General features: G+C 37.9%; 1 protein-coding gene across 4 annotated transcripts in view; it reads left to right on the top strand.

Annotated features, from left to right (window-relative positions):
* The window catches only part of accs (1-aminocyclopropane-1-carboxylate synthase homolog (Arabidopsis)(non-functional)), a 57,965-nt gene that overhangs the window by 10,530 nt on the left and 35,172 nt on the right, over nucleotides 1-12,263 (top strand). For all 4 annotated transcript variants that reach the window (XM_069899515.1, XM_069899503.1, XM_069899511.1 and 1 more), the window contains 4 exons: nucleotides 181-827; nucleotides 3,516-3,575; nucleotides 7,679-7,749; nucleotides 9,477-9,546. In XM_069899515.1, the coding sequence (XP_069755616.1) occupies nucleotides 181-827; nucleotides 3,516-3,575; nucleotides 7,679-7,749; nucleotides 9,477-9,546 (848 nt within the window). The remainder of the gene's footprint in view (nucleotides 1-180; nucleotides 828-3,515; nucleotides 3,576-7,678; nucleotides 7,750-9,476; nucleotides 9,547-12,263) is intronic.

Raw genomic sequence — 12,263 nt, 5'->3', positions numbered from 1 at the left:
TGGTTGCACAGTTTCCTGCCCAACAACATTATACAACCAAATCAAAGAATTCTTGGGGAATTCTGTTCTAGACTTCTGTTATTTTTAAAAATCCATCCTTTATTTTATCTGAAGTGTTGCTCTTTTTTTTTACAAATAAGCAAAGTATGTTTTGATTAAATCTGCATTTCTTTATTTCAGACTATGTCAACCCAAATATAGGTAGCACCTCTTCTGGAATGCACACGTCGAGACCTGCATTTTCCACCCTTCACAGACTTCGCCGGAAAAGGAAGCCACCCCGGGTGAAGGATCCCTTGGATAACATTCTTCTCAAATTTCTAACAGCACAGAGAGTAGTGGAGGAACGTTTCCTGCAAATGGAAGAACGCAGAATGCAACGGGACATGGAACTAGAAGACAGGCGGATGCAATTGGAACAGCGTCGGATGGAACTGGAAAGGGAGCACGAGTACAGAATGTTCACAATGTTTGCTCAGATGGTGAATGCACTTCGGCACGGCAACTCCATGCAGACCTTGGGCATGGACCTCAGCCAGGCCTTCTCACAGTCATCTGATCAAGCTCCTGAAACAGTTGGTGCCCCATGCTCAGCTTCCACCTCTGAGGATAGTTGCAGCAGAGTGGGGCAGCGTCTGAGCAAACCTTTACCAAATGGATTGAGAGATGTTGTGGCTCATGGAGAGCTGAATCCAGCATTCCAGCACCTTCAGTCAAGTATTTATTTATCAAAAAGAGGAAATGAAATTAATAATTTTTATGGAGTATATCAGAAAGATTATGCTTCCTATCATGCAGATAAGTTTGATGAAGACAAAAACCCTAATGTGAGTCTATTGTCTTGATAATATCCTGCTGTATGTCTGAATTACTATGTTAATTTGGGGGCTTGTGTTCAATTACTTGTTGGGATATTTAGCTATCTAATTTCAATCCATACACTACTTCATAAAGGCTTGGTTAGCAGATTTTTAACGAGGATCTGGGCTTTGATCTTTAAGACACAGAAGAATTTACTTGAGACGGTGTCTTTTAAGAAAAGTTAGGATGAGAGTGGTCAACTTTAGACACTTTCAGGTGGCCAAAATACCCCTATGCGGCTGTCAGGAGGCCACCTGAAAGTGGAGAACCCAGCCAGGAGGAGCACTTACCTAACCCTCCTCCTGTAGATATAATCTCTGGCTCCAAGAATCCCCCATTGCACCTGAAAGCAGCAGTGGGACTAAGGCCACAGTCCACAGGAGCCGGCGTTCGCTCAGATGCGGCTCTCCTTCAGCTGGCACGTTTAGGTGACAGAAAGGCGTCTTCTCCGTGGCTACTTGAACGTCCCAGCTGCACTCCCCCAGCCGCGTCTGCCAGCGCATTATCTGTGCCCGAGCACCTGAGTGGAGCTTCACGAAATGGGGGAGATCTTAAGCAGTTTTTTTGCACTCAGGAAACTGGCATAGTGCCATATGGATGGAAGGGAAACTAATAGAAGTGTCATCAAACATATCGAGATTGCTGCCTTACTGTGAATAAAGGTAGACAAATACCATAACATGGTATTCCCTCAGACTTTGAGGGAGATGTGTTGAAATTGCAAGGGCCCTGACAGATACATGCAAAATGTCCTTAGCCATGGGAGAGGTGCTGGAGGATTGGAGAGTAGCTCAAAGTAAACCAGTAAATATAGGTCAGTGAACTTGATGTCAGTAGCAGATAAATTATTAGAAGGCATTCTGAGAGATTGTATATATAAATATTTGGACTGCCATAGGCTGATTAAGGACACTCATTATGGTTTTGCATGATAGGTCATGTTTAACAAATCTTGTAGAGTTTTTCGAGCAAGTTACCAAGAAGGTCGATGAAGGAAAGGCTGTGGATGTTGTCTACACAGACTTTAGTAAGACCTTTGACAAGGTCCCACATGGGAGGTTAGTTCAGAAGGTTCAGACACTATGAGGTATTCTGGATTCAAAATTAGTTGTATGGAAGAAAACAGAGTGGTAGTGGATGGTTGCTTCTCAGAATGGAGAATACATCTGTAAGAGGTTTATACGTTCTCCCCGTGTCTGTGCGGGCTTCCTCTGGGTGCTCCAGTTTCTCCCACCCTTCAAAAGAAGGTTATAAGTGAATTGGGTGGCATGAGCTCCAATGGCTTGTTATGGTGCTGTATGTCACATTTAAATATAAAGCTGACAAACTTCGCACAATCTTTAAAATTCTATTGTCAAGTCGAGACTCTTGTAAATTGTTGCATAATTGCCTTGGTTAATTCATGTGCTTGGGTTCATTCTCCTTGCATTTGGACACATGAAAAAGTGCCCTAGTCTTGATCACTTCCACATCATTGTGTGGATTTTGTATATTGAACATTATAAGTTTCATAAGTTCAGTTGAGACACTACTCTGCACATATGTTTATAGCCCACGCACCATGCTGGATCACTGCACTTGACTGGAAGAAAGATCGTGCACGAGTTTTCTCAGTGGCTATTGAAGTTGTTTCTATTTCTCTCCAGTGTTGGCCATTGTTCCCCTTGCCATAAAGCACCAAATAGCTTAGTCATCCTATGCAATGCCCTCCATAATGTTTGGGGCAAAGACACTTTTTTTCCTTTATTTGCCCCTGTTTTAAATTTGTAATCAAACAATTCACATGTGATTAAAGTGCACATTCCAGATGTTATTCAAGGTTTACATTTTATTTGACCATGTAGAAATTACAGCACTTTTCATAGAGATACCCTTGAATAACATCTGGAATGTGCCGTATAATCATATGGGAAATGTTTAATTATAAATTTAAAACTGTGGAGCACAGGGTCAAATAAAGGAAAAAAATGTATTTGTCCCAAATGTTCTGGAGAACACTATCTACAGTCAGTAAGAAAGTTTAAAAAGTCCAATTGTTGAAATGTAATTGCTTTTTTCTTCGGGGTACCTTGGAAATGTACATTGTTGATGAAAATAGTTAATGTTGGTTTTAAAATTGGAATATACAGAAATCTAAAAAAAGATTTTAAATGTGCAAAATCATTTTCTGGATTGTGATTTATTATTACTTGCAATCGTAAACCAAATGTTTTAACTGGGTATGTTAATTTTATATTTATTGAATCTCAGGGAAAATATCTAGCTTTGGTCATTACATGCCAGTAACAATGTCCTTTTTTAAATTTCTGTTGGTGTTCCTAGAAATCATAGTAATATTGATGTCGTAGCATGGCTGATACAGAGACTAGAGGGATATTTTCTATTGTTTCCCTTGTTTCAGTGACTGGAAAACTCATTTTCCAGCAATGTCCTTGATTATTTTAAATACATTTACATGAGAATTTGTTAAATATTAATGTTCCAGTTATAGACAGTAAGCATTCACATGGTATTCTACATGCCTTAAATTGAGTTTGAAATTTAGAACATAATTAGAGCAACCGAGCATTGATATTGCAGGGGAATTTCTTCAAGGATGTTTGAATATAGTTTAAATGCACAGTGTTATATTTGTCTTGATTTCATCCATCCAGGGCATTATTAATCTGGGAACTAGTGAAAACAAGCTGTGCCTTGATCTGCTTTCCAAAAGGGTATGTCTATTTGTGCTTTAACCATGTAAAAGCTCTTTAAAATACTAATACCAAGCATGATTCTAATCTCATTTCACACCAGATTTCAAATGCTGCATTGCCTCTCAATTTTGATAGTAAAATTGACTTGCATTTTTCCACATCGGTTTTGGTCACTGTTTCTTGGTTGGTGAACTGCCAGGAATTTGGAGAAACTTCACAAGGCAGTAATTTCTTCATACAATTACATGACCATAACTTTAAGAAATAAGATCCCTAGTCATAGAGTCATACAAGCCACCATGGCATTGCTGATCATTTTCCCCATCCACACTAATTCCATTTGTTTGTTAAAAGGGAATATAGATGTCAGATGGAAAATTTTCAGCAGGTATCTGAAAGGTCAGAGATAGTATAGTGTGTGAGAAGGAGAGACAGAAGCAGCACTGAAAACATGTTCAAAGAATGCATATCCAACAGTGATAAGACAGTACTGGTTATAATAAGTGCAGAAAAGAGATTGAGAAATTAGAAAATCAGGTTCAAATTCAGAAAGGAATATGAAAAGAGGCGTAGGACAGACAACAGAGGAAGAAACCACTGACAGAATATCTGGCAGAAGTGTAAGAGTTGGAGAAGCAGAAAATTATTTTGGAAAATGTGAAGAAATTGGATGTATGGGAAAGGAAAGATGATTTGCAAGAAGGGAGAACCTAGACTGATAGTTCTCAAGTCAAGCAGGGCTGGATGATGGAGAAAGGATGGCTATGCAACTCACTTTCATCCTGCATAACTGACAAATGAGCAAAGCAATATCTAATCAGACTGGTTCAACACGGGCAGCAGTGATACCGCTTGCACTGTTTCACTTTTGAACTTGCTTTTTACCTTCTCACACACCATCTTCTCTCTACTTTTTCAATTGCCTGACAAAATATTCCCATCTGGTACCTATATTCCCTTGCAAAATACATAAGTGCTGGAGAAACTCAGTAGGTTACTTAGCACCTGCTGATTTTCTCCAGCACTTTTGTGTATTGCACAACAACCTTTCGTGTTTAACACGTATTCTCTTTTAGTGAGTGGACGGGGAAGAAGATTAGTATGTACGTGGTAGATGGGTCGAAGAGCTTATTTCTGTGCTGTATGACGATGAGTCTTTTTAAAGTTGTAATCCTGCACCAGGCTCCTTGCATTCCTCCAAATAACAGGCCATGACCAAAATGGATTTGGGAAAAAATACAGAAGTTTTACTTTAAATAATTTAATATTTATTCGGGAACTTGCATTGGTTCCATTATCCTATTAATTTGAAATTCAAGTTCAGATGGAGGTTTATAAGAATCTTAAGGGAAATTAACTATCCAATCAGTGACAATTGTGACTGTAATATTCTTTTATCATAACAGAGACTGAGGATGGTCACAAAACTTAACGAGGCTGTGATGGGAGTATGGTATTAATGCTTTATTTAAATAACTTATTTGCAGTCCTGAAGAACAAAAACTGAAAATGGAAAATGTTTGCCATAGAAAATTTGAACTTAAATTTGGTGCAGATGTTTTAGAGATAAAAGGTGTTAATGTCACTCAACATTTCAAACAAATGTGAAGCACCGTTCTGATTGAAGGAAGAAGTACTAGCTCACAAGAGTAATGTATTGCAGAATGCAACCTCACTATATTGGAGGATTTCATATTCATATATATATATATATATAAAACTAATAGGTTATTTGTCACTTTACTGTTAATGCATGCAAACTGACTTTTGCATTTGTCTCCATGAAAATAATGGCAACAACATAATTCATCAGTCTGAAACAGTATGGAATGGTTGGTATTCATGGAACACATACTAATTATTGTTCAAAACGACATGTAGGGTTCTCGAATTATGTATGTTGTTGGCGAAGTGCCATTTTTAAAAAAAATCTAGAAACCAAAGTGCAGACTCTTGATGAATGAACCTCCTGGAACACTTATTTGCAAATCAAAATGCCACATTATTGATGATATGAGCTGAGTGCTGAGTTGAAGGAAAATAGCATTGGGTTGATGCCATTAGTCACACTACCTCTTAGAGAGAGAGTGGCTAAGGGAAGAATGAAGAGGGAAAGACAGGGTTTCTACTGCCAATTCTGTACATAATGTCACAAGAGGACGGTGTTGGACTCTGCTCGAGGCAGGACTGGGTTTCTTTTCCTTATCTACAAGAAATGGTTCTCGGGCAAGCAATTGACTTTTGCTGCATTCAGATCAGTTTTACTTTCAAAATAAAGATGCCTGTATGTATACCTGTTTAGTTTGTATTTCCAAGCCCATTCTACAGAAAGCGACTTGACTTTTGTTTGATATACACCATAACAGACGAAAGGAATGGGATTTGTCAAAGAAATATAAATCGTGGTTTAATTCCATTCCCAATATGCTGCTGTTCTGCTATGTCGTCCCCAAATCATCCTTTATTGTGCAGCTATACTTAGTTGTAGTTTCCAAAATGATTCGGTAGAAATTTTTCAGAACCAGTGGCACAGCTGATCGTTATTACAGGTAATCAAACTAAAATATTATCCTGAGAACTAAGCAGAGTTAAAGGCTGATATAATTGGATTAAGGCATGGCCATTAACTCAGTCTTCATTTTAAAATTACACCTGCTATATTAATTAGTGTCTGGTTGTTTGATGATACACGCTTAAGTGTACTATAAATTAACAGCAGCCTAGAAAGCAAAAACACAAACTGCTCTTAAAATGTAGGAATTTTTTCTGCAATATAGTTATGAAATACAAGGCTATGGTCTCATTGTGCTCTCTCATGGATAATTAAATTGCTATCAGTTTTGATTATAAACGTGAAGTAGGAATTCAATAGTTAATCATCAAAAGAAAGATTTAGTACATATAACTTAGAATAACAGAGTACAGGAATAGGTCCTTCAGCCCACAAATGCTGTGCTGACCATGATGGCAAATTAAATTCATCCCAACTGCCTGCACATAACCCATATCCCTCATTTCCTGTATGTTCACATGATGTCTTAATGCCTCTTGCACATCACCATTGTATTACATTACAATATTATTGGCTGAATAGCAAACAATATTTAATGAACTTATTTTTTAATGTAGACAATGGTGTGCCTTCCTGTTTCTGTAATCTCCCAGTGCCCTCCGAGATGGGAGCCTGGTTTCATTTCTGCCTCTCCATGTCCTCAAATTTGATCGGTCCTCAGTTGGAAATCATTCCTGGAGCTATATAGTCCCTCAGCTCTGGAATTCTTGCCCTAAACCAACCCAATCTTTAATGTTTGCAACTTTAGAGCACTCATCAAAGCTACCTCTTTGAGCAAGATGTTTTCATCTGTATGGTTTAATGTCAGAGATTTATTTTTATTATTCTTCCATGAGCTCCATAAATATGAAGTTATTATTGCATAATATGGTTTTTTTTTTAAAAAGAAGTTTCCAAACATTCTTTCTTGGTTAAAACAAAGTGCATATGATTTGTTTTGAACTAACTTTATTTTGCATTACTATGGCCTTGTGTGGTTTGACAGAATCTGAGTTAAGATAATAGTGCAGGAACCACTTGCCACTTCAACTAAACCCAGATTATTACATTTGATAGGAACTTGTTTTCTTATCCTCCTCCCTTTTTTTTTGCTTGGCAGCCCTTCAGGATTGAAAATAATTTGGTGAATTCATCATTGTGCTGCAGGCAGCAAAGCCTGGAGTTACCTGGATTTTACTATTTTGAAATTCTCTTTTTAAGTTCTTTGCTTCACCACCTTTCTCTTCCTCCGAGAATAGTTTTCAAATCTACTCTTTGACCAAAGGTTTAAGTACCCTTCCTAAACTTCCTCTATCTGATTCAACATTTTCTGATGTTAATATTTAAAGCTGCCTTCTTTGCAAATGCACTTTATGTTTTATTACTTCAAAGGGACTTGGTAAACTCATTAAATATTACATAAAGTTCCCATATTTAAATTATTTCTAATGATTAGTGACTGCATTTCTGTTTCATGTACAAGCCATAGCTGGCTTGTTGATTTACATTTCTAGGAAGAGTATTCCTATTGAAAGTTGCTTAATAGAATTTTAAATTGTTTTTCTCACAGTTGATGCAGACTGACATAATTCAGATAGACCTTCCAATATTGGAGTATTCAGACTGGAAAGGACAAGAGTTGTAAGTGTGATGTTTTTTTTAATTTGCTGTTTATTGATTTTAAATCACATGGGCATAAATGTGTCCTCTGAGCCTTCTTCCCATTCACGCATCATTTGAAAAAATAAGTGAGGCCATGTCCAGCATGTCATAGGAACATAGGAAGTAGGAACAGGAGTAGGCCAAAAATGGCCCATCGAGCCTGCTCCGCCATTCAATATGATCATGGCTGATCTAATTTAAGACCTAACTCCACCTACCTGTCTTCTCCCCATATCCCCTAATTCCTCTATCGTGTAAAAATTTATCTAACCAAATTTTAAATATGTTTAATGAAGCAGCCTCAACCACTTCCCTGGTTAGAGAATTCCGAACATTCACTACTCTCTGGGAAAAACTATTTTTCCTCATCTCTGTCCTAAATCTACTCCCCCAAATCTTGAGACTGTGGCCTCTTGTTTTAGTTTCCTCGGCCAGCTCAAAGAACCTTCCTACATCTATCCTATCCATACCCTTCATAATCCTATATATTTCTATAAGATCTCCTCTCATTTTTCTGAACTCGAGCGAATACAATCCTAGACGATTTAATCTTTCATCATAAGTCAACCCCTTCATCCCAGGGATCAACCTAGTAAACTTCCTCTGGACCATTTCCAAAGCCAGTATATTCTTCCTCAAATATGGAGACCAGAACTGGACACAGTACTCCAGGTGTGGTCTCACCAGTACCTTATACAGTTGCAACATTACCTCCCTACTGAATTCAATTCCTCTCGCGATGAAGGCCAACATTCCATTTGCCTTCTTAATAACCTGCTGCACCTGCAACCTAACTTTTTGCGATTCATGCACAAGCACTCCCAAGTCCCTCTGCTCAACAGCATGCTGTAGTTTTTCACCATTCGACCATTCTTTTCTCCCCCACTCTTACTGCTCGATCTGCTGAGTTCCTCCAGTGGATTGTGTTGTTGCAAAAGTAAAACAGTTATTTGGAAAAAAAGAAATAGAAGTGATTCAGGAAAGAATTCAGCCAGAAAGTGACTGGGAACTGTATCTTGAAAAGGTGAAGGATGCAGACTATCTGATGCTAAACTGCAGGATTATACACTAAAAGATGAGAATTGGGATTAGTCTGGACAGAAGTTTCTTGAGGAGAATTTATGAACTAGATTAATGAGTGAAGCTCATTGCCATTCAGAATTAAGCCATCTATTTGATTACTACCCTGTCCACCACTCACAGCATTCACTTGTTCCATCTGTTCAATATGGCAATGGAGTGTACTGTCTCCAATATTCCTCACAGAAGTCAACCATATCTTCTTTCATAGCACCTCCCAAGTGTGTAGTGTCTCCCTATAAGGAGGGAAAGCAAAGCAGGTGCAAGCTTCAAGTCTGCTCCAAGTTGCACACTGTCCTAATTTGAATTGGTATCCCATCCATTTATTGCCATTGAGTCAAAATCTTGGAACTTCACCACCCATTCCCCCCACCTCCACAACACCATTGAGGAAGACTCATAACTATGATTTCGAGGGCAGCCAAGGATAGGCATTAAATGGTTCTACATGTCCCTTGAATAAAGTAAGAAATATACAGATCTTTAATTAGTATTGGTAAAACTGTGATACTTTTAATCTTGATAATTTTTGGATTTTTTTTTGCCTGAGCAGAATGTGAACATTGAAATATTTACTAGAAGTAAATTTATTTCTTATTTGTCTTTCATTGTTTCTACCACTTCAGCCTCCGAGTGGAAATTGGAAAGTTTTTGACGCACCACTGTAATACACCTGTGTACCTCAAGCCTGACAACGTGAGTAATGGAGTAACTAGTAAAAAGAAAGAATATCTGTGCCTATTAAACTTGAATTTTATTAAACATAATTATTGAGGATGATGGTTCAGAGAGCTTCATGTTCCTCTGAGCATGTTGGTGATATACTTCTAAAAGCTTTCATTCATCTGTTTCAAAAAAAAATTGGTTTATTAGTAATGTAGAGTTTAGCAAATGTACCCTGTGTGATAGTATGGGATCCTATCACCTCTGTATATATTTGTACATAGTACTAATGATTGACTGAGAGCTGTAAACACACCAGGTCATAAGGTGCTGCACCTAACCAGACCCAGGTCAATCTGGACTGGTCGACCTCGATGTACTACACTCCAGTCTTTTGGTAATAAAAGCTTTGGTTTGAACCTACAAGTCTTTGAGTCATTCAACGCGCTACACCTGTGAAATTCTTGTCCTAAGTTTTATTTACCTAGACCAAATACTTTATGTATGAGTTACTTGGTCCAAACCAGATAGTGTGCAGCTTCATTACTCCTGAACTGAATCAAAGCACTGCATTTGAACCTTAATCAAGACATCATGTTTCCACATCATCCACTGAATGCACCTTCATGTCAATCAGCCCCTCTGTCCATGAGAAACCAGTTTAGTCTTCTTTTGTGACAAAAATTGATCTGTTGAGCAACCTCCCTGCCATTTGTTAAAACTTGCCTCTTGAAAAATTTTAATGTCCAAAAACACTCACCCATAGAGTATATCATGCAGTCTATATTTCTCATTCATTCTTCCTCCCATATGAATTAAAAACCTTTGTCATATTTTACAATCTCATCCTTTGAACTCTGCAAAATTCTACATTTGTAATTTTCAGTCTGTTATGTTTCCTTATATTTTAGTTCCAGTTAATGTCCCCACTATCTCTCCATCGTCACTTTGTGACAGATCTTTCAATTAGCTTGGACCCAAACCTACAAACAAAAGATGGCCACTCAGTCCCTGAGGCCTACTCTGCTACGTAATAAGATCATGGCTGATCTGTTTCTAATATCCAAACTGTCTCCATGTGGTAATCTTTCAATCTTTGCTAATCCTCTTAAAATGTATTCAGCCTTCAATCATTGTTTGAAGAAAATTCCAAAGATGTGATCTTCAGAGAAAGCAATTGCCTTGTGTATCTTAAATGAATGACCCTTTAAACTTAAAATGTGACCACTGGTTCCAAGCTCTCCCGTGTCCAAAACCTCGGAGATATTGTGCGTAAATCAAGTCACCACACTGTTCCATACTTCAGCAGATATATTGGAAGCCTGGCCTGAACAGATTTTTCTCCATAAAATACCATGGCCCTTCCAGATATCAGTCCAGTAAATCATCTTTGAATTATTCCAATGCTAGATAGGGTAGTCCATATCTTTGGGGAAAATATTAGAAACTATTACTAAAAACATTATAGCAGGTTACTTTGAACATTTCAAGGAAATCTGACTAAGGAAACCTGGTTTTGTGAAAGGAAAATTATGTTTGATTGATTTATTAGAGATATTCAAAGTAAAAAATGCCCCGGTGATCAAAGGGAATCAGTGGATGTATTACATTTGGATTTCAGGAGGGGAAGTGACCCAATAAAGATTATTGTGTAAGAAACAACATACTGGCATGAACTGTCAACTAGGAAGAGACACAATTCTGGAGAAACTCATCAGGTCAAACCTTTACTTAAAGTAGCAAAGATAACCATACAGAACCAACATTTTGGGCTTAAGCTCAAACAGTGGTTCTGTATCGTTATCTTTGCTATATAAAGTACACAGTTTGACCTGATGAGTTTCTCCAGCACTGTGTTTCAACTTCAATCATGGAGTTTGCAGACTTTAGTGTTTTACAACTAGAAAGAGACAGCAGCCATAAATGGGACATTCACTAATTAGCAAGATGTAGGAATGATGCTTTGGGTGGAGGTGCAGGGATATCAACGTTCTATGATTTATATTAATAGCAGATGGAGGAAATAAAACTGTGGTTGCTAAATTTATCAATGACAAAGAAAGACAGGAAAATGTTGTGAACAGAACATACGAAGGCTACAAACAGATATGAATTGGTTGTGTGAGTGGACAAAGTTGTGGCAAGTGGAGTTTCATGTGGGAAAATATTTAATTGTCCGTTTAAACAAGAAAGAAACATAGCAATGTAAATGATGAGAGATTGTAATGCTCTAAAATGCAGAAGAATCTGGTATCCTGGTGAACGATTCACTAATGACTAGCCTGAGGTACAGAAAGTAATTATGCAAGGAGAATAAAATAGAAATGTGGAAGATTATGCTTCAGTTACACAAAGCACTGGTGAGACCTAGCTGAGTGGATTGCGTGGAGCATTACCCTGCAGTGCCAGTGTGCCTGATTCAATGCTGACCTGGGGTGCTAACTATGTGGCTTTAGCATATCTCCTCTGGACACTCCAGTTTCCTTCCTAAAGACAAGCAGGTAGATAGGTTCATTGGTTACTGTAAATCAGAATCAGAATTTATTGTCGTCAACAAGTCATGAAATTCGGTGTTTTGTGGCCGCATCACATATCATCTTATGATTACTATAAAAAGTAAAACAATAGTGCACAAAAAGTAAGGCAGTGTCTTCATTGATTATTGGGCGGTGGTTTGAGGATAGAGGCTACTTTTTTAAGACACCGCCTCGTGTAGATGTCCTAGATCAAGTGGAGACTGGTAACTATGA

The sequence above is a fragment of the Narcine bancroftii genome, chromosome 1 (genome assembly GCF_036971445.1).
Source record: "Narcine bancroftii isolate sNarBan1 chromosome 1, sNarBan1.hap1, whole genome shotgun sequence".
NCBI classification, from domain to species: Eukaryota; Metazoa; Chordata; class Chondrichthyes; order Torpediniformes; family Narcinidae; genus Narcine; species Narcine bancroftii.
This window is presented reverse-complemented; position numbering and strand designations above follow the sequence as displayed.